This window comes from Sarcophilus harrisii, chromosome 1 (assembly GCF_902635505.1).
Source record: "Sarcophilus harrisii chromosome 1, mSarHar1.11, whole genome shotgun sequence".
NCBI classification, from domain to species: domain Eukaryota; kingdom Metazoa; phylum Chordata; class Mammalia; order Dasyuromorphia; family Dasyuridae; genus Sarcophilus; species Sarcophilus harrisii.
The window spans coordinates 202,776,305-202,798,101 of record NC_045426.1 but is presented as its reverse complement, the minus strand read 5'-3'; the positions used below and the strand labels follow the sequence as shown (position 1 = coordinate 202,798,101).

Below are 21,797 nucleotides of genomic sequence, written 5' to 3'. Positions count from 1 at the left end.
GGAAAATTAAGCAGATGATTCTGATGGAAAGATAATGGCTTCTCTTTAAGACATATTGAGCATGAGATGCCCAAGAGGCATCTAGTTGATAGTATTTAATAAGTAGTATGGTAATCAGGACTTTTGGAGTGAGATTAGGGCTTGATACAAAGATGTAGGATTAATCTGGCAGTATTCTAAGAAAGAATTTATGATGTAAAGACAAAGCTTTTGTGTAATCTTTAAGTTTTTTACATATTTCATTCTTTCCCAAATATTTTTAACTTTCCTCACCTTTCTCCATATTTGAAGTCACTAAAATAGAACTCTTTTATCTTTCTTCCCAAAATGACTCTCTTTTGCTTTACTTCTGTATTACTTTCCAGGTTAATACTTTCCTCCCAATCCCTCAGGCTCATATTGTCATCATAGATTCCTCATTCTTATTCCCCCTATATTTAATTTGCTGACAAGACTTGTCAGTTTCATGTTCTCAACATCTTTCAAATACACCCACTTTTTATTTTTGATGCTATCACCTCTCTAGTGCAGGCCCTCATCATTTCATGCTTGGACTATGGCAATAGCCATAGTCTTCTTATACTTTTTTTCTTCACTATGTAGTCTTTGTTGCAGTGGCATTGGCCCTCATGTTCCATAAATGATACATTCCACCTCTCAACTCTAGGCTTCATATGTTCTTTTAAGTTCTCTCTCCTCAATCTTTACCCTAGGCTTCTTTTAAGTCTCAGGTAAAATCCCTTCTTCTATGGGAGTCCTTTCTCAAATCCTCTTATTTCTAGTACTTTCCCTCTGTTAATTATTGTTTGTTGACTGGTCACTGCTATTGATCTGCACTCCCTGGTAGAGCCTGGATGCTCTTGATACCCTCATATATCCAAGGATACTCACTGTCTTCTCTTTTCTTGCCTTCTAGACTTTGTCATAGATTCAGTCCTTCAGCAGTTTCCATACTGTCACCTAGTAAAATAATTTAATGTTTCTATGGTTACACTAAGCATATTTCATGATGCTTAACTAGCTTTCAGATAAATTTCCTATGAGCTTTCCAGTCTTCTGGTGAAGTTTAATGAGTAAAGAATAGAGAGAAAGTCATATTGGTTGGATCACAAAATGTGGAAAGGGTAATTTCCAGTAAAATTGGAAATTCAGGTTAAAATCTGATTCCTAAGGGTTTTATCTATTAAATTGAGGCATTTTACATTTGATCCTAAAGGCAGTAAGAAACCATTGGAGTTGACTAAGTAAGGAAGAAAAATGGTCAGTTGTAAGTTTAAGTAAAATTTGGCATTATTGTATAGGATGGATAGGAGGAATGAGAAATTTGAAAGTAGGAAATAAATTATGAGGCTGTTTCAGTAATTTAGGTGAGATTTAATAAGGGTTTGAATTTAGGTGATTATTGTGATTTCAGAGTAGAAGCAGGACATGAAAGATGTTGTGAAAGTAGAATCAGTAAGATTTGGGGACTAAACTAGAGGTTATGATGATGAAATTAGGAATCTTAGAGACTAAATATGGTGGTGCCTTTGATAGAAAAGAAAATGTTTGGAATAAGGAAAATGTAAGGGGAAAAGAAAGATAGTAAGGCAACTGGTGATGTCAACTAAAGAACTAGGGAAATACTAGGACCAGTGATTTATAAGTAAGAATCATCTGCATGTAAATGTTAATTAATCTCTAGTGAGTTGATGGGGTTATCAAAGAGAGAATATGGAGAGAAAAAAGACCTAGGAGAGAATTTTGGAAAACACAACACTTTGGCTATGTAATTTTTAGATGTTGATCCACCAAAGTAGAGTATGAAGAAGTTTCAGAGGTGGAAAGTTGTGTCACAAAAGCTCAGAGATGAGGGGCAATATCCAAAAGGAACAGGTGGTCAATAATGTCAAATGCAAAAAATAGGATAAAAATTAGGACTGAGAAAAATCCATCAGAGTTAGCAATTAAGATATCACTTTGGAGAAAGCAATTTCATTTGAGAGATGAAGTCTAAAGTTAGATTGTAAAGAGCTCAGGTGTAAGTGACAGAAGAAAAGGCCAAGAGTACAAGACAGCTTTTTCATGGAATTTGACTAAGAAAAGTAGAGCTTTAAGATGAAAACTTTGACTCATATATCTTTTCAGCTAACTTGTAGAAACACAGGTATGTGTACTTATATGAAAGAGAATAGATATATAATGTCTGATCCATTATAAGAAATCTTAGATAATGCCTGCTCTGTTGCAGAGTGGTTGGCTATAATTTTCAATACAAAACAAGTTCTAAAGCTAAAACCATAAGCATTAGTGAATGTAGGACAAACACTTCTTCTAGGACCTTTTGTTTAATTAATATTTGATACTTCTAGTTTATATTTTGCTAGTGAAAACAGAAGTTTTTTTCTTTGGAAAAGATGTGGGTATATATATGGCATGAATAAAAATAAAAACAATTAGGAATTGGTGAAAGAGGATGAGGTAAAAATGAAGTAGATAAGATGTTGTACAGATGATTATTTTAAATCTTTCATAAATAGAAAATATTTGGTTGTAAATAACTCTTGAATTATACAAACTTAATGCAATGTAGCATTTTGTTTAGTTACTGAAAGTTTCTAAAAAGTGTTCCAACAAAGCAATCCATCTTACATATTCTTATCTACTGTAAAAATTTTATAAATTCATTGAGAAAGCTGATCAAATTCTGAATAATCTTTTGGCTTTAAAAATGTTGTGAGATTGAAATCTTGAGTGAAACAAATGTTCTAAGCTGGTATAATGAAACAGGCTTCCTGAAAATCTCTATGTAAAAATAGACATGCATTTATTTTCCAGTATAAATACTGGTAAGATTACAGTTTTTAATAATGTTATACATTGTGAAATTTTATTCAGCTATTAATTTTAAGAGTTATTAATTTTTCGGAAGCTTAAAAATAAAAACTTCAAAATATCATGCTGTCACTATTAAGAAATTCATTCATTGGGGGAGCTAGGTGGTGCTGTGCATAGAGCACCAGCCCTGAAGTCAAGAGGATCTGAGTTCAAATGTGACCTCTGACATTTAACACTTCCTAGACCCTGGGCAAGTCACTTAACCCCAATTGCCTCAGGAAAAAAAAAAGAAAGAAAGAAAGGAAGAAATTCATTTTATGGTACCTCTTTGGGAAGGATGAGTCAGTGAAAGTAATTATTTTACTTTGTGCTTTTAAAAAATATATTATCAAAGAACTATAATGTAGTGCTACCTTTATGGGTGTAGACTTATAATCACATGGAATAATTGAGGCTGCTTGACTAAATTTCCACAGTGGGCCTACATTGTATTGTTTCTCACAGTTCCATTATTAGAAAGTATGTCATAATTGCTATTTTGAAACAAATATTATAAAATAACTTACATTTACATGGCGTTTTTTTAACTGTAAACAATTGTGTGGTAATATAAACATTATTAATCTTTTTCAATAGATTAAGAAACTGAGTCACAGAGAAGTTAAATGACTTTCAAGGGTTATGCTGTTAATAAATGGAAAAGTGAGGACTGAATTCAAGTCATCTGATTCTTATTGTTTTGTAAACTAAAATTTCAAAAATGAAATTTTGTTTTAAAAGACATGATTAATTCATTTTCCTTATTTACTTATATAACTGATCAAATTAAAAATAAATAAAACAGAAATGCTTTTAATTTTAATCCTCAGTGTGGATCAGATAGATAGAAATAAAAGTTATACTCTTCAAGAGGATTATCAAAAACTTTTTCTTTGGATGGGTTTTTATTGTGAAGAACTGAATAGATATCTAAATAGAATTTGTACTATTTTTCTAATCATCTTGACTTATTTTTTTTAATTCTCTCAGTTAAAAAAAGATTAAAAATAGCTTCAAAGACTTTTAAAGTTATATTGTAGAATTTATCTGCATTCTTCTCAGTGATGTTTAGATAAAATAGATTGACTTCATAAACAAAAATAATGTCTTCTTCCTGTGTACCAAACTAGTGACTTGTTATCTACAACCAGTACTGAAGGTAATAGTTTCCCTTCAGTTGGTGAGCGAAGGAGATGCCTCTTATTTCCTGTATTTATTCACCAATTTGAATGACTTCTATAGGCAGAGATAATTTTGGAAGATTTAATTAAAAAAAAATTTAAAATGTTAATTGCTTTCCAGTGTTTTTGGCTATTTCCATAATATACTTATATTAGTGTTCAAAGATTAAGTCCCTTTTGTTCACTGAATCATAGTTAAGTCAAAATTATAATGATTTGGTTCTTTAAATTATTTTTTTCTTAAATTAATTTTAGTTAGACATTTGATAGGGGGGAAAAGGTTGATCAGTGGAAGAACACTTGCTATAGAGAGTGTCCTAAAAGTCTTAATGCAATTTTAAAGCCTTCATAGCTTAAAGCCATCACAGATTAAAACCACATGAATACTTTAGGGACCCCTATATAGAAGGATATTTTTTTCATCTTATCTACCAATTTTTCCCCTATGAAATGTATTTTGATATCATTTAAGTCTTATTAACTTAAAATTGCACTAAGACTTTTGGGACGCTGTATAAATATAACAATGTGTATAAACAAATTAAATAATGTAGAAACTAGTACTTGCTCCATTTCTACACTAAAAAGTTATAGCCAATTGAGCCACATTTCTGCTTCATGGTCATTTACATCCTAATTATTGTATGCCTTTTCTATATAGTTAATAATACTAAATATTCTTTTCCTTTTTTTTTTTCTTGAGGCAATCAGGATTAAGTGATTTACAGAAGTTCACAGAGCTAGTGTCAAGTCTGAGGACAGATTTGAACTCAGGTCTGATTCCAGCTCCAGTGTTCTTTCCATTGTGTCACCTAGCTGCCCAATGCTATCATATTTTCCAACTAATTTTTTTATTTTGAATGTATAAAATAAAAAAATTTAAAATATTAGGATTGATAAACATTTTAGTGAACTCCATTATGATATAATGGTTAAGATAAAAAATATTTTAAATGTAATTGAAGAAAATATTAGGTATGTTTGCAAAAAAGAAAAAAGATATCAAAATATGTACTTTTCCTAAGATCAAACTCATATGGTGCAGTGAATAGAATATTGATTCTGGAGTCAGGAGGACCTGAAGTCAAATCCAACCTCAGACCTTTAACACTTACTACTGTGTAACTATGGGCAAGTTACATAACCCCAATTGCCTCACAAAACAACAACCAAAAAACAAAAAACAAAAGGCTTAACGTGGAAATCACAACTCAGTATTTTTAGATAATTAAAAGTGATAAACAACAAGTATGCTCTAAATTGAGAATTATTACATACTTATAGCTAAAATAATGCCAATATTAACTATAATCCATTTTTCTTGGATAACATTATATAGAAATAATTTTAAAATTATGTAATATATATATGTATCTAAAATATCAAATCATGTCCTATTAAATCAAAATTAATTTTCAATGTGTTTCAGATGTACAAAGGATTTGTACAGTTTATTTAATTTGACATTGTTGCTTCTTTTGCCTCCTGTCTTAGGTCCCTATTGTCATGGACCCATTGTAATGGGTTTTTGTCCTTTGTCCTTCCATTTGTTCTCTTCTTAATCCTCTTTAATTAGATTTTTGTCAGATAATAATCAGATTGATACAATTCCTTTGTTTTATAACTTAATTATTCTGAACTCTATAAATTTGTTTTTATTTCATCTTTTTACTTCCCTTAAGTATTAATTAAAAAAAATTTTTTTAAAACCCAACTTTTTATTTTTGGATGATAGAAAGAAAAGGAAGTTGGTCGGAAGGAAATGTAGTATAATGGACACCTTTGAATGTAGCAATACCATCACTAGAAAGATTCTTTAAAGTATAACTGCTCCAAAAGTTTTAGGTAGGTTCCTTTGAGTTGAAGTTGAATTTGGAGTATTATAGAAAGGAAACATAAGGTGGTTCTTCTTACCTGGGTTGTATTTCCCCAAATCTTCTGATTTCCAAATCCAAAGCTTTTTTCTTATTAGTCTTCTTTGATTTAATTGTATTACCCTTTTCTGTTTTTCTCTATGCTTCTTTTATTGTTTCTTTTTTTTCACAAAACTTGTAAAGTGAGTGCTTCCTAAGTTCATTTCTCAGACCTCTTGATATTCTTTGGTTTTACAGATTCCTTCAAGAATATCATCCATTTAATAATTTCATTGGTCATACCTATTGTCTACTGACATTATATTACCATCTTTGACCTTTTCTCAACTTCTGAGCTTGTGTACCTGCTCAGCCATATATTGAACAAAGTCTATTTGGATCTCCTGCTGTTACTTCAAATTCAACATATTTATAAAACTGAGATCATTTTTACTGGCCTTCCTTTCCCTCTTTTCTTAACCTCTACTATATATATATATATATATATATATATATATATATATATATATATATATATATATATATATATAAAATATCTTCCCTGGGATTATTTTTATTGCTCTATTTTTTAAAAGACTTCACAGTTTTGATCTGCTGTTTGCAGCCTGATACTGTTCTGCTCTCAAACCTGATGCCCATCCCTCCCTCTACTCCTGGGGGCTTACCATATTGATGCTGGTGGTAGACACCAATCTGCTTAGCCTATTGCAGGTCAGAACTCTGAACCTCAAATTAACCCCCCCAGTCTCATTTTATAATCTAGTTCCAGTTGTATTTTCAGACAAATTTCATATTGCTTTCCCTTTTGCATGCTACATTTTGACCTCACTGCCTCTTTACTATGACCTATGCTTGCTAGGATGTATGCCATTTATTATGCTAAAGCTATTTAGCACGTTGTTTAGTCAAGTGATCAAAATTTACCATAAGGTAGAGTTTAATATCCTATTGAGCAACAGTGTTTCTTAAATCTATTTTATTCTCCAAAGGTTATACCTTCTTAGATTTTTTTTCCCCCTGACTCAAATACGCCTTCTATTCTAGGAAATATATTCTTCAGTGGGTTAAACAAGTATTTTGTTTTATTTTATTTTATATAGGATAAGAAATGGGTTCTTAGTCATGAAGATGTCACATTGGGAGAACTACTAGGCAAGGTAAATAATTAAATGTGTTAACTTTAAAAAATTCAATTCAAATTTGTATTTTATATTGGTAGTAAAGTCTTAAGATTTCTTTTTTTTCTTCAAAACTGATTTTTTTTCTTATGTCCTAAAATTCATTAAGGTGTATTTGATTTTAAGTGCTCTTGGATAGACCGAGCGAATATAATAATGACAATACTTCCTAAACTAATCTATTTATTTAGTGCTATGCCAATCAGACTTCCAAGAAAATATTTTAATGATCTAGAAAAAATAACAACAAAATTCATATGGAATAATAAAAGGTCGAGAATCTCAAGGGAATTAATGAAAAAAAAAATCAAATGAAGGTAGCCTAGCTTTACCTGATCTAAAACTATATTATAAAGCAGCAGTCACCAAAACCAATTGGTATTCGCTAAGAAACAGATTAGGTGATCAGTGGAACAGGTTTAGTTCACAAGACAGAATAGTCAACTCTAGCAATCTAGTGTTTGACAAAGCCAAAGATCCTAACTTTTGGGATAAGAATTCATTATTTGACAAAAACTGCTGGGCTAACTGGTAATTAGTATGGCAGAAATTAGGCATGGACCCACACTTAACACCGCATACCAAGATTAGATCAAAATGGGTCCATGATTTAGGCATAAAGAACGAGATTATAAATAAATTAGAGGAACATAGGATAGTTTATCTCTCAGACCTGTGGAGGAAGAAGAAATTTGTGACCAAAGATGAACTAGAGACCATTATTGATCACAAAAGAGAAAATTTTGATTACATCAAATTAAAAAGCTTTTGTACAAACAAAACTAATGCAAACAAGATTAGAAGGGAAGCAACAAACTGGGAAAACATCTTCACAGTTAAAGGTTCTGATAAAGGCCTCATTTCCAAAATATATAGAGAATTATAAGAAACTAAGCCATTCTCTAATTGATAAATGGTCAAAGGATATGAACACGCAATTTTCAGATGATGAAATTGAAACTATTACCACTCATATGAAAGAGTGTTCCAAATCACTATTAATCAGAGAAATGCAAATTAAGACAACTCTGAGATACCACTATACACCTGTCAGATTGGCTAAGATGGCAGGAAAAAATAATGATGAATGTTGGAGGGGATGTGGGAAAACTGGGAACACTGATGCATTGTTGGTGGAGTTATTAACAAATCCAACCATTCTGGAGAGCAATCTGGAATTATGCCAAAAAGTTATCAAACTGTGCATACCTTTTGACCCAGCAGTGCTACTACTGGGCTTATACCCCAAAGAGATACTAAAGAAGGGAAAGGGCCCTGAACGTGCTAAAATGTTTGTGGCAGCCCTGTTTGTAGTGGCCAGAAACTGGAAAATGAATGGATGCCCATCAATTGGAGAATGGTTGGGTAAATTGTGGTATATGAATGTTATGGAATATTATTGTTCTGTAAGAAATGACCAGCAAGATGAATATAGAGAGGCTTGGAGAGACTTACATGAACTGATGCTAAGTGAAATGAGCAGAACCAGGAGATCATTATATACCTCAACAACGATACTGTATGAGGATGTATTCTGATGGAAGTGAATTTCTTTGACAAAGAGACCTAATTCATTTTCAATTGATCAATGATGGACAGAGGCAGCTACACCCAAAGAAAGAACACTGGGAAATGAATGTAAACAGTTTGCATTTTTGTTTTTCTTCCCAGTTTTTATTTTTACCTTCTGAATCCAGTTCTTGCTGTGCAATAAGAGAACTGTTTGGTTCTGCATTGTATCTAGGATATACTGCGACATATTCAACATATATAGGACTGCTTGCCATTTAGGGGAAGCGGTGGAGGAAGAGAGGGGAAAAATTGGACCAGAAGTGAGTGCAAGGGATAATGTTGTAAAAAATTACCCAGACATGGGTTCTGTCAATAAAAAGTTATTATTAAAAAAAAAAGGTGTATTTGAAACAAATGAACGAAAGCATAATAACATATCTGGTGATGTATATGTATATATGAATGCATACATATAGTTCACTTTTGGTATATTTGCCTATTAAAACAACTGTATTGAAAGTGAGTAATAATTTAAAGTTTCATAATAGCTTAAAAGATAATTTACATAATTTTTTCAAAGAAACACAAGAAAAAGATATATTACAAATACAAATGTGTATCTTTAAAATAGTGCCACAGTAGAAGTGAAGTAATGAAAGATCTTATATAGAAGTAGGGTATATTAAACAAATTGTATTCTTTATTCTTTCTTTCTCTTTCTGGGTTATATACCAGAAATAGTTTTATGAATTAAATATTGTGAAGGTTTTCTGGAGGCAGCCTTACTCTCAGTTGAAATAAATAATTACTCCAAAATCGCAGCCAGCTGATAAAAATGCAAACGTTTATTTCTCCTACCAAATTATCCCAGTTAGTTGAGGCTTATCTCTCTGCCTGGCTCAAAAGAGATCTTGCAGCTTTGTCCTTGGCTACTGCCTCTGCTTTCTTCAGCCTCCAGCCAGCATCAAAGTAGAAGATACGATGAATCTCTCTTGCCTCGAAGATAGGGCTTGTAGGCTTTCTTCCAGAGTCTCCATCTCTGACCCCAGTCGATGTTAGAAAACTCCCTCAAGTAACTAACTCAAGTCAGTCCCACAAGAACAACTAAGCTCAAGCTTCAAAAGCTCCCTATATATGTGATCTCCCAAAGGTTAACTCCACCTTCTGGAGGGAGAGGGATTCTGCGTTATCTTCCAGAGTGCTCTCTGGTCCTAAGAACTTCAAGGGAGGTGTGAATTCAGACTAAGCCAGCCTTGAATTCTCCCAAACATGTGAACTCCATTCAGTACTTAGATACTTATGAGCTCTCTAAAGGTATGAACACAAGCATTGTTTCCATCAGTTGTACTTAGTAATTTGTTTCAAGTTCTGGCCAAAATATCTTCTAAGATCAAATCAACTCCAATGGCTTAACAGTTTGTAAAGATTCCAACAAAATATTAACATTTTTAATTTTAATTTTTAAAAAAATTTTTCAATACTGTTTTATTTTTCCAATTACATGTAAAGATATTTTCAACATTCATATTAGCAATATTTTATTTTCCAGATTTTCTTTTCTCCTCCTCAAGTAATCTGATATAGGTTAAATATGTGCATTTCTTTTAAACATATTTCATATTTGTTGTGTTAAGCAAAAAAAAAAAAAAAAAAAAAATTCACACCAAAATGGAGGGAAAAAAACCCAAGAACATGAGAAAGAAAAAACAACAACAACAATAGAGGAAAAATAGATAAAAATACTGTACTTTGATCTATATTCATTCTCCATAGTTCTCTCTCTGGGTGCAGATGGTATTTTCCATCCCAGGTCTATTGGAATCACTTTGAAATACCGCATTGTTGAGAAGAGCCAAGACTGTCACAGTTGATCATCATATATTTGTTGATGTTCTACTCACTTTACTAAGCATCAGTTCATAAGTCTTTTCAAGGTTTTCTAAAAACATCTTGTTGATTGTTTCTTATGGAACAATAATTTTTTATTACTTAATTTGCCATAATTTATTCAGCTATTTTCCAACTGACTTTCCAGTTCCTTGCTACTACAAACAGGGGCTGCTACAAACATTTTTGCAAATGTGGGTGTTTTTCCCTCTTCTATAATCTCTTTGGGCACATTGCTGGATCAAAGGTCATATACACAGTTTGATAACCAGGCAAATTGGTCTCCAGAGTAGATGTATCATTTCACAATTCCATCAACAATGCATTAAACACTTTAATTTTTAAAATTCTATATTGTATCAAATTATATCATCAGATTGGATAAAGGTTTTAAATATAAATCATCTCAAGATAAGAAACAGTTTTGTGTTAAGGGGGCCAGTGTCAAATTAGAAAGATCTAAATTCAAGTCCTGTGTCTAATACATACTGCCTTTATGGCACTAATTGTCAACTAAGACTGTAAGTTGCAGAACAGTGGGAGCTCTCCTAGAATGAAGTTCATGAATGGGATTTTCCCATATCAATAAAATCACATCTGGACCCTTTAACAAAAATATTATGAATAGACATATATATGCAGCAATGCATTTTTTAACACAGTAGTCAAGCTATATAAAAATATAGAAACTGTATATTACAGAAAAATTATATGATTGGACTATTCCTTTTCCCCAACACTAACTTTATAAGGAAGTTCCAATGCATATGTTATTGCTCAGTAAGAAATGGAAGAAAAACTAGTGAGAATGGAAGAAAATGAATGCAAATTAAATATTCCTTTGTTTATACTTCAGTTATAATGCTTAAATGTTAATTTATTTAAAATATTGATTTATTTCATTAGATGTGTTTCTATAAAAAGATTTGATTGATTTTATTTTCATGATATGAAATTCAAGACAGTGTAAAATTTCAAAAAATTTTACAGTAAAAATTTTGAAAGGCAAACAATCTCATCTATAAATTATTAATGTCTTGTAGTTAAGGTATAATATGTAAGGTAGATATTAATAATATGTGATAAATTAGCTATTCAGGAAATATAACTTTTATGAAATTATTTATGGTACTTGGCTTATCATAGGGACCAAGGAAGGGCTTGTTAAATTACTGCTAAAAGTGTGGTCAAAATATTTTTTCAAGATATAAGCTATTTAATAAATTCATAAAATTAAGACACAAAATTTCCATTGTACATACAAATAACTTTGTGTTATTGATGTTGAAAAATTTGGGGAAGAACTCCAAACTAAAGAATAATGATAGATGTTTGCTTTCTATTCCTTAATCATTTTTCATGGAAGCATACATTCATTGTCTTCAAGTACTTGAATCATAAGATACTGTGGAAAATTTAGAATGATAAAGGAATGGAAAATAAAAAATTAATTATTATAATACATATAAAACAGCTGTCAAACAAGGAGAGAGTGTGTGACAAGCTGAAATATTCAGTAATAGGGAAATTTTTCAATTAAAGAACATTCCTCTAATAATTATTATATTTAGTCATCTTATTTTTTAAAATGCAGTTTGGGAGTAAAATTAAAATTGAATTCATTAAAAAAAATTTTCAAAAACTTAATAGTACCAGAAGTAGAATGTGCCAATTTCAGCAAGTTTAATTAATCTTCTTTGAAAGACTGTCCTCCAAAAACCTATATGACAGTTGAAAATCATTCCATATCTTCAAATAGAAGAAAATGAACCATTTCATAATGATTGTCAGTGAATAAAAAATGGAATTATCAAGTGAACAGGATCTTTCTTGGAATTATTGTAACATGGTTATTATAAAATTCTCTTATTAGAATCCAGTGCTACCCAAATCACTAGTTATGCTATTCCTCAGCTCAGAAACCATCAATTATTTAGAAAATCTACCTTTACATTTTTGTAAAGCATATTTTAGACTTCAAATGAACTTTTTAACTTTATCTCCTGCATTTCTGTCACATATCTCTAGTTCTTATCTGTGCTGCTTCCCATTCATGAAATACATTTTGTCTTTTTTTTAATCTCCCTACCTCTGTTCACGATTTCTACCTCTTCCTGGAATTTACCTTTCTTATAGAGCTTTCAGAATCATAGATATTGTCAGTTAATCAACAAGTATTTATTAACTATTATATGCCAGGCATTGTGCCAAGCAAAGAATGGCAAACAGTGGCTACTCTCAGTGAGCTTACAAGTAGTAAGCTTACAGCTTCTCTAATTGGAGAGACAGTATGCAAATAACTGTGTCGTACAAACAAGACACATACAAGATAAATGGAAATAATTATGAGAAAAAAGGTGCTAACAATATTAAGGTTTGGAAAAGGATCCTTTTAGAAGATGGAAATTACCAGAAAGAATAAGAGACAGAGATAATAAGGAGAGAGAAATAAGTCTCCAGACATAAGAGAAAACTGGTGAAATTTCCTAGAGTCGATAGATGAAATACCTTGTGTGAAGAATAGTAAAGAGATCAGTGTGATTGTAACAAAGTATAAATGGGAAGTAGGAAATATGTAAGGAGACTTGAAAGGTAAGAAACGGGGTAGGTTATGAAAGTATTTAAAAGCCAAACAGAAGATTTTTTACATTTGATCATGGGAAGCCACTGGAGCTCATCAAATAGTATAATTATAAGCTGTGGGATGTGATTAGACATTAGCTTCAAGAAGATCATTTTGGCAGCTAAATGTAGGATGGACTCAAAAGGTGGCAAGCAGGTCATTAAAATAATCCTGGCTTGTGGTGATGAGGGCTTACCTCAGGGCAGTCACCAAAAGAATGTTAGAAAGGTGGAATTGACAGTTTTGGCCATAATATTGGATATGAGAGATAGGAAAGTGTGGGGTTGAAGATGACACCTAAGCCTCAGTTACTAGGTGTCTTCAATAGTAGTAGGAAATTTAGGAATAGAAGAAATGAAGGTGGTGGTGGGGCAGTTTTAGACACATTAAGTTAAAGATTTCTGCATATTTAGTTCAGGACACAGGCAGTTAAAGATGTGAGATTGAAAGTCAGTAGGAAGTTTAGGATTAGATAAATAAATCTGAGAATCATCAGCTCCAAGATGATAAATAAATGCATCTCTTATTTGAGATTTCTTAATATCCTTGTAGCAAATGGATCATATAATAATATCATTGATCTAAGGCTAGACAGGAACTCTTTTATAGACCATCCTTTAAAGATAAAAAATAATCAGGACCCAGAAAGATTGACTGACTGGTGGTATGTAACCACACAGGCAGCATCAGAAATGGGGTTTGAACTCAAGTCCCCTGACTCCATAATCATTCTTATTTTAGTGTCTTTATTTTAGAATTTAGTATATTATGGATATGCAGATATTTTATAGATAACATTTACATATATATGTAACATATGTATGTATGTATTTTTAAAGGGAATGAAAGTCAAGAATAACAACTAAAATTAAAACTTTGAAATCATTGATTTCATTAGTTTCAGCCTCTTCTCTAGCTGCAACTTTTATCTAGTTTCCTAAGTTCCTAGATAATTAGACTACTCTTATCCTATACCTTTATTTACTATTATTCCATCTCTATATCTTTATTCACACTATTCCAATAACTAGAATAAATTCCTCATTTTATATCATTCCCATTTCTTTACTTCCATATGACCCAAATCAAAATTGCCTTATATAACAAAAAAATTCGTAATCAAACCCCTTTGAAAATTGGATCTTTTTAATCCCTGTTCCTAGAAGCATTCTATTTACAAAATAAGTACTTATTAAAGTTGTCAAAATGGATTGAAAGTAAACTCTTACTCCAAAAAACTATTGATAATTCCTAAGTAATTAAAAGTTGGTTACAATAAATTTTGTAGTGTTCTAGATGACCTTGATAAACTTTTTCAATGCCATGGGACACCTTTGGCAGTTTCATGAAGCCTATGAGTCCCTTCTTGATAGTTTTTAAAAATTCATATAATAAAATTTGTTGTAAAGAAAACCAGTTAAAAATTAAGTTTATATTGGTATAACTGAAATGATTCTGCCATTTTGGAGTACAATCTGAAATTATGCCCAAAAAAGTTATAAAACTGCGACCTTTGATCCAGCAATACCACTATTAGGTCTGTTTCCCAAGGTGATTGGGGTTAGAAAAAAAGAGCTTATATGTTCAAAATATTTATGGCAGTTCTCTTTTGGGTATCAAAGAACTAGAAATTGAGATATTGCTCATTAATTCCGAAATTGGTAACAAATTGTTAATATGATTGTTATGGAATGCTACTAAACAATAAGAAATGATGAGCTGGCTGCTTTTAGAAGAACATGAAAAAAAAAACTTGCATGAAATGGTGAAAAGTGAAGTAAGCAGAACCAAGAGAACATTTTGTATAGTAATAGCAATAGTATTCATAGAATTGTGAATAACCAAGTTATTTTTGAGTACTATAAATACTCAAATTAAATATGAAGGGCCTATGAAAGAAAATACTATATACCTCCAGAGAAAGAACTGCTAAAGTATGCATTGTATGGTTTTACATACATTTATAAAACTGCATCAAATGATGGCTTTTTCTAGTATGAGCTGAGGTGGATTAGGGAAATCGTTTAGAACTTAAGATGTAATAAAACAAGTAAAGAGAAAAAATTAAGTTTATAGCTCTTAGGTTATATATTTAGATAAAGAAGAATAGAAGATCTATTTTAGAGCCTTGGAGTACAACTTCTTAAAATTTATCCTTGTTTTATGACATCCGTAAATTATGTTTAATTTTTTTTTCTTCATTTTATGGGTGAATGTATGTGTGTATATTATATGTATGTATGTGTGTTTGTAATATACACACCTATGCATATATGTGAAATTTAGGGGAAAAATAGCAACTCCTAAGTGAGATACTTTTCCCACACATTTTAGAAAAATTGACTTAGGTCTCTAATACTTCAATGTTTTACTTAAAAATCTTGATTTTTTTCAATATTTGTGTAATGATGTGAAGTCAGTGATAAATTTTGGAAAAGTTCTTAAAGTTCTGATAGGGACAGCAAAAATCTTATCTTAAATATTCACAACAGCAACAATCATCCTATTGAATGGGTGGTAAATTCTGACTTTTCCAAAATAACTCGCTGTTTTAATCATCTATTTACTTCAACACTTTGAAACCAATAGAATATTCAACTAAAACTAATTTGAATTAGTATTTAAAGAATGTTTTTTCAAATAAAGCTATTAGAGTTTGAGGTTTGAGAGAAAGTGAAATTTTAACTTCTTGGACAAAGCTTTTTTAGTTTCCTCCTTTTCCTCTAAATCTCTCTCACTTTTCTTCCCCAATTCTTTTTTCACTTTTGTTTTGTAAGATATTGGTATAAAACTAGGTGGGTGAAGAATGGAAACTATTCCAAATTTTTTTTCACCCAAATATCTGACTAAATCTAACTTTAAATCATGATAATAATGCAAATTATGTTCTTGAATTATCAAAAGCTTATTTTTAATAGTAAATACATTTTCATTTTCAGGGTAATTTTGGTGAAGTGTATAAGGGAACATTAAAGGATAAAACTCCTGTTGCTGTAAAAACTTGTAAAGAAGATCTTCCTCAGGAACTGAAAATAAAATTTTTACAGGAGGCCAAGTGAGTTCTGTTAAATGAACCATAATTTTGTTGATGGAATATTGAGTAATTCATTTTGATGTAATATTTAAGGCACTTTGAATTGTGATTTGCTCAATGGTTTGTGAATCTAATAAATGTCTTTCTAAAATCTGGTACTACTTCTGATAGAAATCAATAACGTGTTTAGAGATGAACTAGGTGGTGCAGTGGTAGATAGTGTAGCCTGTTGTCAGGAAACCCTGAGTTTAAATTCATTGGTCTCAGACACTTAATAACTGTGTGACCCTGGACAAAATATTTAATTTGTTTGCCTCCATGTCCTCATCTGTAAAAATGAAGTGGAGAAGAAACAATTCTAATATTTTCAGCAGGGAACGCCCCAGATGGGATCATGTAGAGTCAGACTTAACTGAATAATTAGATAATTATAGTCAAATAATTCAACTGTTAAATAACACCTAATATGGACTTTGCGAGTTTATTTTAATTGAATAAGACCATTACAATCTCATTTATACATCATTATGTAGAGCTGTATAAGTTTTTGCACTTATTTAAATGTTTGTTACATTTGTATCATTTCATTAGAACTAGACATCAATTCTTTTGTCATGTTTTCCTAACTCACATTTCCAGTAAGCCATAGTTCCTTTCTTCTTTCTACTTGAATTCTTCCTTTTCATTAACCTTTCAATTTTATCCTTCCCAATTCCCCTTGCTAATTATGTTAACTTCTTTCTACTTTTAAGTAAAATTGCATGTTCTATTTCACATTCCCCTATCATGTAAAATGTTAAAACTGTTTAGTTGTTGGTACAGTCAACACTAAGTACAATTAAAAAATGTTTAAGTAATAGCAACACATTTTTCCCTCTCAAAAAATATGATGGCAAGACTTTATTATATTTGATTCTTTCTATTTCAGGGAAGTTAGATCACACAGTAGACCTGGAGTCAAGACAGACCTGAATTCAAATCCTCCCTCAAAACTTGCTTGTGTCTCTAAGCCAGTCATTTAACCAGTATGCTCCAGTTTTCTCATCTGTAAAATGAGTCTAATATTAACACCTATACCCAGGATTACTGTGCAGATAAAATGAAATATTTGTAATATGCTTTGTAAATCTCAAAGTGTTAGGACCTATTATTATTAGTATTATCTGTTTCTTTTTGGATTAATTTTTTAAATAACCCATACAATATCTCTTAGTTTAAATGTAAATTGAGGTCCTTGTCTTATAGGAAAACCTGGTAAATTTGTCTTTATAGTGCTAGGGATATTCACATTTATGCAGCTATTCACTTACAACTTAGTGGAGAATTTGAGACTTTTTTGTTCCCTTGAAAGTTTTTTCTAAGAAGATTTTTAAAAAGACAATCCAGGCTTAAGGTTCTCACAGTGGAATGTACTGGAATTTTTATATATTTGAACGATTTTTCCTAACAGTCCTGCCAGACTTTTAAAGATTCCTGTAGAAGTGTAGACATTCTTTTCACATTTTAAATATGCATGCTTCCTAGGTAACTATACATTTATGTTTCTTATCACACTGAAATGTTTATACTCTGTTTTGTATTTAAAGCTCTTCATAATGTGACCCCTTTCGACTTTTCTAATCTTCTTCCAGTTTCTTTCCTTCTCTGTATGGCTCAGATATACTGAACTACTTTTTGTTCTTTTTAACATGGTACTCCATCTTCTTTCTGCCTTTACACTGACTGTATACTTCCCAGTGCTTGGAATGCTCTCCCATCTTCTTCCACAAATTTAGTTTCAACTCAAGTAACTTTATAGAAGATACCTTTCTTAGTCTCTCCAGCTGAGAAATCTTTTCTTCTGAGATTACATATTATTTTTTCTATACATAGCATGCATCTAGTTGTTTATGTTATTATTTTTTCCTCCATTAGTCTGTGATAGGGACTTTTTTTTTTCCTTTCATTGTATTTCTACCTGGGTTATAAGTTTTAAAATTTTTCCTTGCACAGTTATGTTTCCTTGAACATATTTATAGGTACATTTTTATTTTGATAATTTGTTTCATTTCAGTTAATCCTTTGATCTTTTGGGGGCCAAGAGTAGCTTCTCTAAAAATGAATGATGTTATCTATGGGATATAAAAAGTAATGCATTTGATTAGTAGTTTATAGAAAAAAATTGTGAAACTTTGTTTAACATGCTTACAATATAGTATGTAAAGAAAATTATGTTTTCTGAAGGGAGTAAAAAGATAAACATCATTATGTATTAGAAAATTTGGCAACCTGTTATTAATTTACTATTTGTTTTTTTCTAGTCATAATGTTAGCTGCAGAATTATTTGTACAAATATTTAACTAATTTTCTGCTCTATGATTTGATAGTGTATTATTTTAACATTGATAACTTAATAAACTTTTTAGCCTTTAATGGACTCAAATGTTTTATGTGTTTTGAGAATCATTTAATTTTATGTGTTGATATCATGCTGGTTGATTAATGGAATCTCTGTTCTTACTAGAAAACTGTTGCCCACCAACTGAGATTTGATATTAAAATCAAACATTATAAAGTTTAAAAAAAAATTTCTAGAGTAGTTTTTAACTATGACCTTGTTTTCTAAAATATTGATAACTATCAATATACTTGACTTTCTTTATAATATTATTTTATTTTATTCATTTAAACAATTATTCTCAGAAAGGGTTCTTTAGGCTTCACCCTGTAAAGATGCCTCTGACACAAAAAAGATTAAGAACCGTTATGAAATGATTATTCCTATACTGTCTTTCTACTTAAAAGTCACAATATGTTATCATTCTTAAAATATTTTTCAGTTCTTTGCTTGGTATTAATATGTATATACATATATGTAGATATATATATATGTATTTATGTATATGTGTGTGTTTATCTATACATATATTTATATATACATTTAAAATTTTTTCTTTGATCCTAAATTTAAATAGTTGCATTCATACTGTAGTCCTTTCTCTTTTGGAAATAGTAGAGCTCTTTAATTAAGATAATAGAGAATCAATGGAATAATAAAAATGGAAAGTATTTGCAGAGTTAATATTATCTATTTTTACCCCTGCTTCATTCATTCTATTTGTATGGATATGTATTCTACATTTGAAGATACCAGGGACATTTGTGACCTATCTCAATGTTTATAATGATCTCTATTAGGAAGTGTCTATTATCTAAGCTAATTTTCTCCTATTCAATGTGAATGTTTCCTCATTCCAAATTGAGATAAACTATTAATATCAAATTTTAGTATCATTACTTTTAATTTTTCACAGAATTGAAAAGAATGTACTCTTTTCTTCCAGTTCAGATTATCTCAGTTCCCATAGTGTTTGTCTAAGTTCTTTTTTTTTTTGGTGATGATTTTTTTATTATTATTATTATAAGCATTAAATTTTATCAAAGTGAAGCCCTGTGCTTAATGCAGCATTTTTCTTTTGGCAGAAATAAGGGGAGATTCATTTGGGGTAGATGGTAATCCCCATAATTTCATTGTTTTAGGAAATAGCTAGTGAGAACCTTACACTACTAATGCAGGTCTGCCTACAATTTCTAGCCTTGGAGAAATTCCTGGAATGCTGAGAGGTTAAGTAACTTGCCCAGAGTAATACAGGCAGGATGTATTAAAAATTAGACTTAAACCTGGGGCTTTTGGAGTTTGAATTTAGCTCTAGTCACTATGCCGTGTATTTTATTTTATACATTATGGTGTCAAACTTTCTAAAAACAGTATTACATTTTAAATTCATGTTTATCTTGTAATTCAAGATGAATACACAATTTTCAGTTTCACTTGTATATAATTATGTGATTCAAAGTCAGATTTTGTGAAAGCATATGTTCTATAGGATTTTATGCATAACTCAAACTAATTATTTTTAATGTGACAACCAACCATATATCAATTGAGTAAATATTAAGAATGAATCATGGTACCAAGTACAGTGGAAAGAGGACCAGACAGCCTGGAGAAACCAGGATTTGTATTTTAGATTATCAATCTTCAAACATAAAACTATAAACATAAGCATGCATTTATATATAAACATAAAGATATGAGACCTTCATAGTCATATAGTCCCATCCCTTTGTTTTACAAATAAGGAAATTGAATCCCAGAAAGGTTAATTGATTTGTTTAAAGTTTTACAGCTATGAAACAGCAGAATAAGAGTTTCAGATTCAGGTTATCTGATGTTAAGGCCTTTGCCTATAGAGTAAATAATTAGTTTTTGTGTGTGTTAATTTAAATTATAAATTTAATAATATATTTAAATATTTAATAATAAAATATTACATGTATAAGCTATATAACATATAATTATAGTAATATAATTTATTCTTCTATCCAGAATACTCAAACAATATGACCATCCTAATATTGTCAAGCTTATAGGAGTTTGCACACAAAGACAACCTATCTACATCATCATGGAACTTATTCCGGGTAAATATTTTCTTTTTCCTGCTTTATGAGATATGTTTCAGTCCATTTTTTAATATTTTTTTTTGCCCTATGGTAAATTGTTTTCATGAATTTTCCTTATTAAATATTTAATGACCTTGACTCTAGTTGTATGGTATAGTGAGATTTAATACTTTTGTTTAAAAAAATACATATACCTTACAGAGGTTATAGTGTTAGATAATGTCAGTTGCTTTGTTTACTTCAGGAATATGTTATTCATTTGTGGTTTTACTTTGAATTAAGTGACTCCATTCATTAGAAATGGCTTTATTGATTATGGTCTTATGACCAAAGAATATACAAGAAAATACTTATGCGCAATTTAGGTTAGTTAGATTTAGGTTTTCAAGGTATAGCTAGGAACTCCATCTTTTATTGCCCTCATTTCCATTTTGTGTCTTTTATAAAAGATAATGACTAAAAAGTTGTATATTTTCGGTTATTTCTGCTGTAGAACATGATCCTTCTCAGTCCAGATTGTTTGGGCTAGTCATTTTTGCTAGTCCTTGAATTTCACTTTCTTCATCTACAATAGAGAATATATACTTTACAATTAATATTTGCCAGGGAAACACTTATTATTCATGTACACATACTTGCATATCTATATCTGGTAATTGTAATATAAAAGAAATTGAACTATGTCAGTCAGTAAACATTTATTATATTATACATCAGGCCAACCTCTGAGGAAGCACAGAAAGTGCAAGATTTAGTCTCTGCTTTTGAAAAGCTTGCAATCTGATGCTTTTGCCACCATCATTTTTTTTTGGTTGTGTTTGGAAAAAAGTACAAGTCAGTAAATGAATATTTGTATTAATATATGTGTATGTATCTATATATTGAAATATGTATGTGTCTGTATATATATGCATATACATACATGCAGAATACATGTGTATTATATATAATCAGACATAAATGGTAAGAGGATATTATATTACATTAAATATTATGTTCCAGAATTGATATCCTGTGTAATCCTGTGTAATTCTTATACTGTCAGAGAATTGTTGTACACATTCCTCCTACTTTTACTATAATTTCCATTTTAATAGAACTTCTTAATATGCCCTTTATTATTATTGCATAATTTTTAGTCCTAGGATTTTTATTTCATTATCACTATTATCTTAACATACTGTTGTACTATGCTAGTTACAATA

At 30.6% G+C, this 21,797-nt stretch overlaps 1 protein-coding gene across 9 annotated transcripts in view; it reads left to right on the top strand.

The window, feature by feature from the left end:
- The window catches only part of FER (FER tyrosine kinase), a 248,539-nt gene that overhangs the window by 132,775 nt on the left and 93,967 nt on the right, over nucleotides 1-21,797 (top strand). For 8 of the 9 annotated variants that reach the window (XM_031968671.1, XM_031968672.1, XM_031968658.1 and 5 more), the window contains 3 exons: nucleotides 7,012-7,068; nucleotides 16,051-16,166; nucleotides 20,516-20,610. In XM_031968671.1, the coding sequence (XP_031824531.1) occupies nucleotides 7,012-7,068; nucleotides 16,051-16,166; nucleotides 20,516-20,610 (268 nt within the window). Of the gene's footprint in view, nucleotides 1-5,772; nucleotides 6,355-7,011; nucleotides 7,069-16,050; nucleotides 16,167-20,515; nucleotides 20,611-21,797 lie in introns of those variants that run through there. The other variant, XM_031968685.1, reaches the window with a different exon arrangement.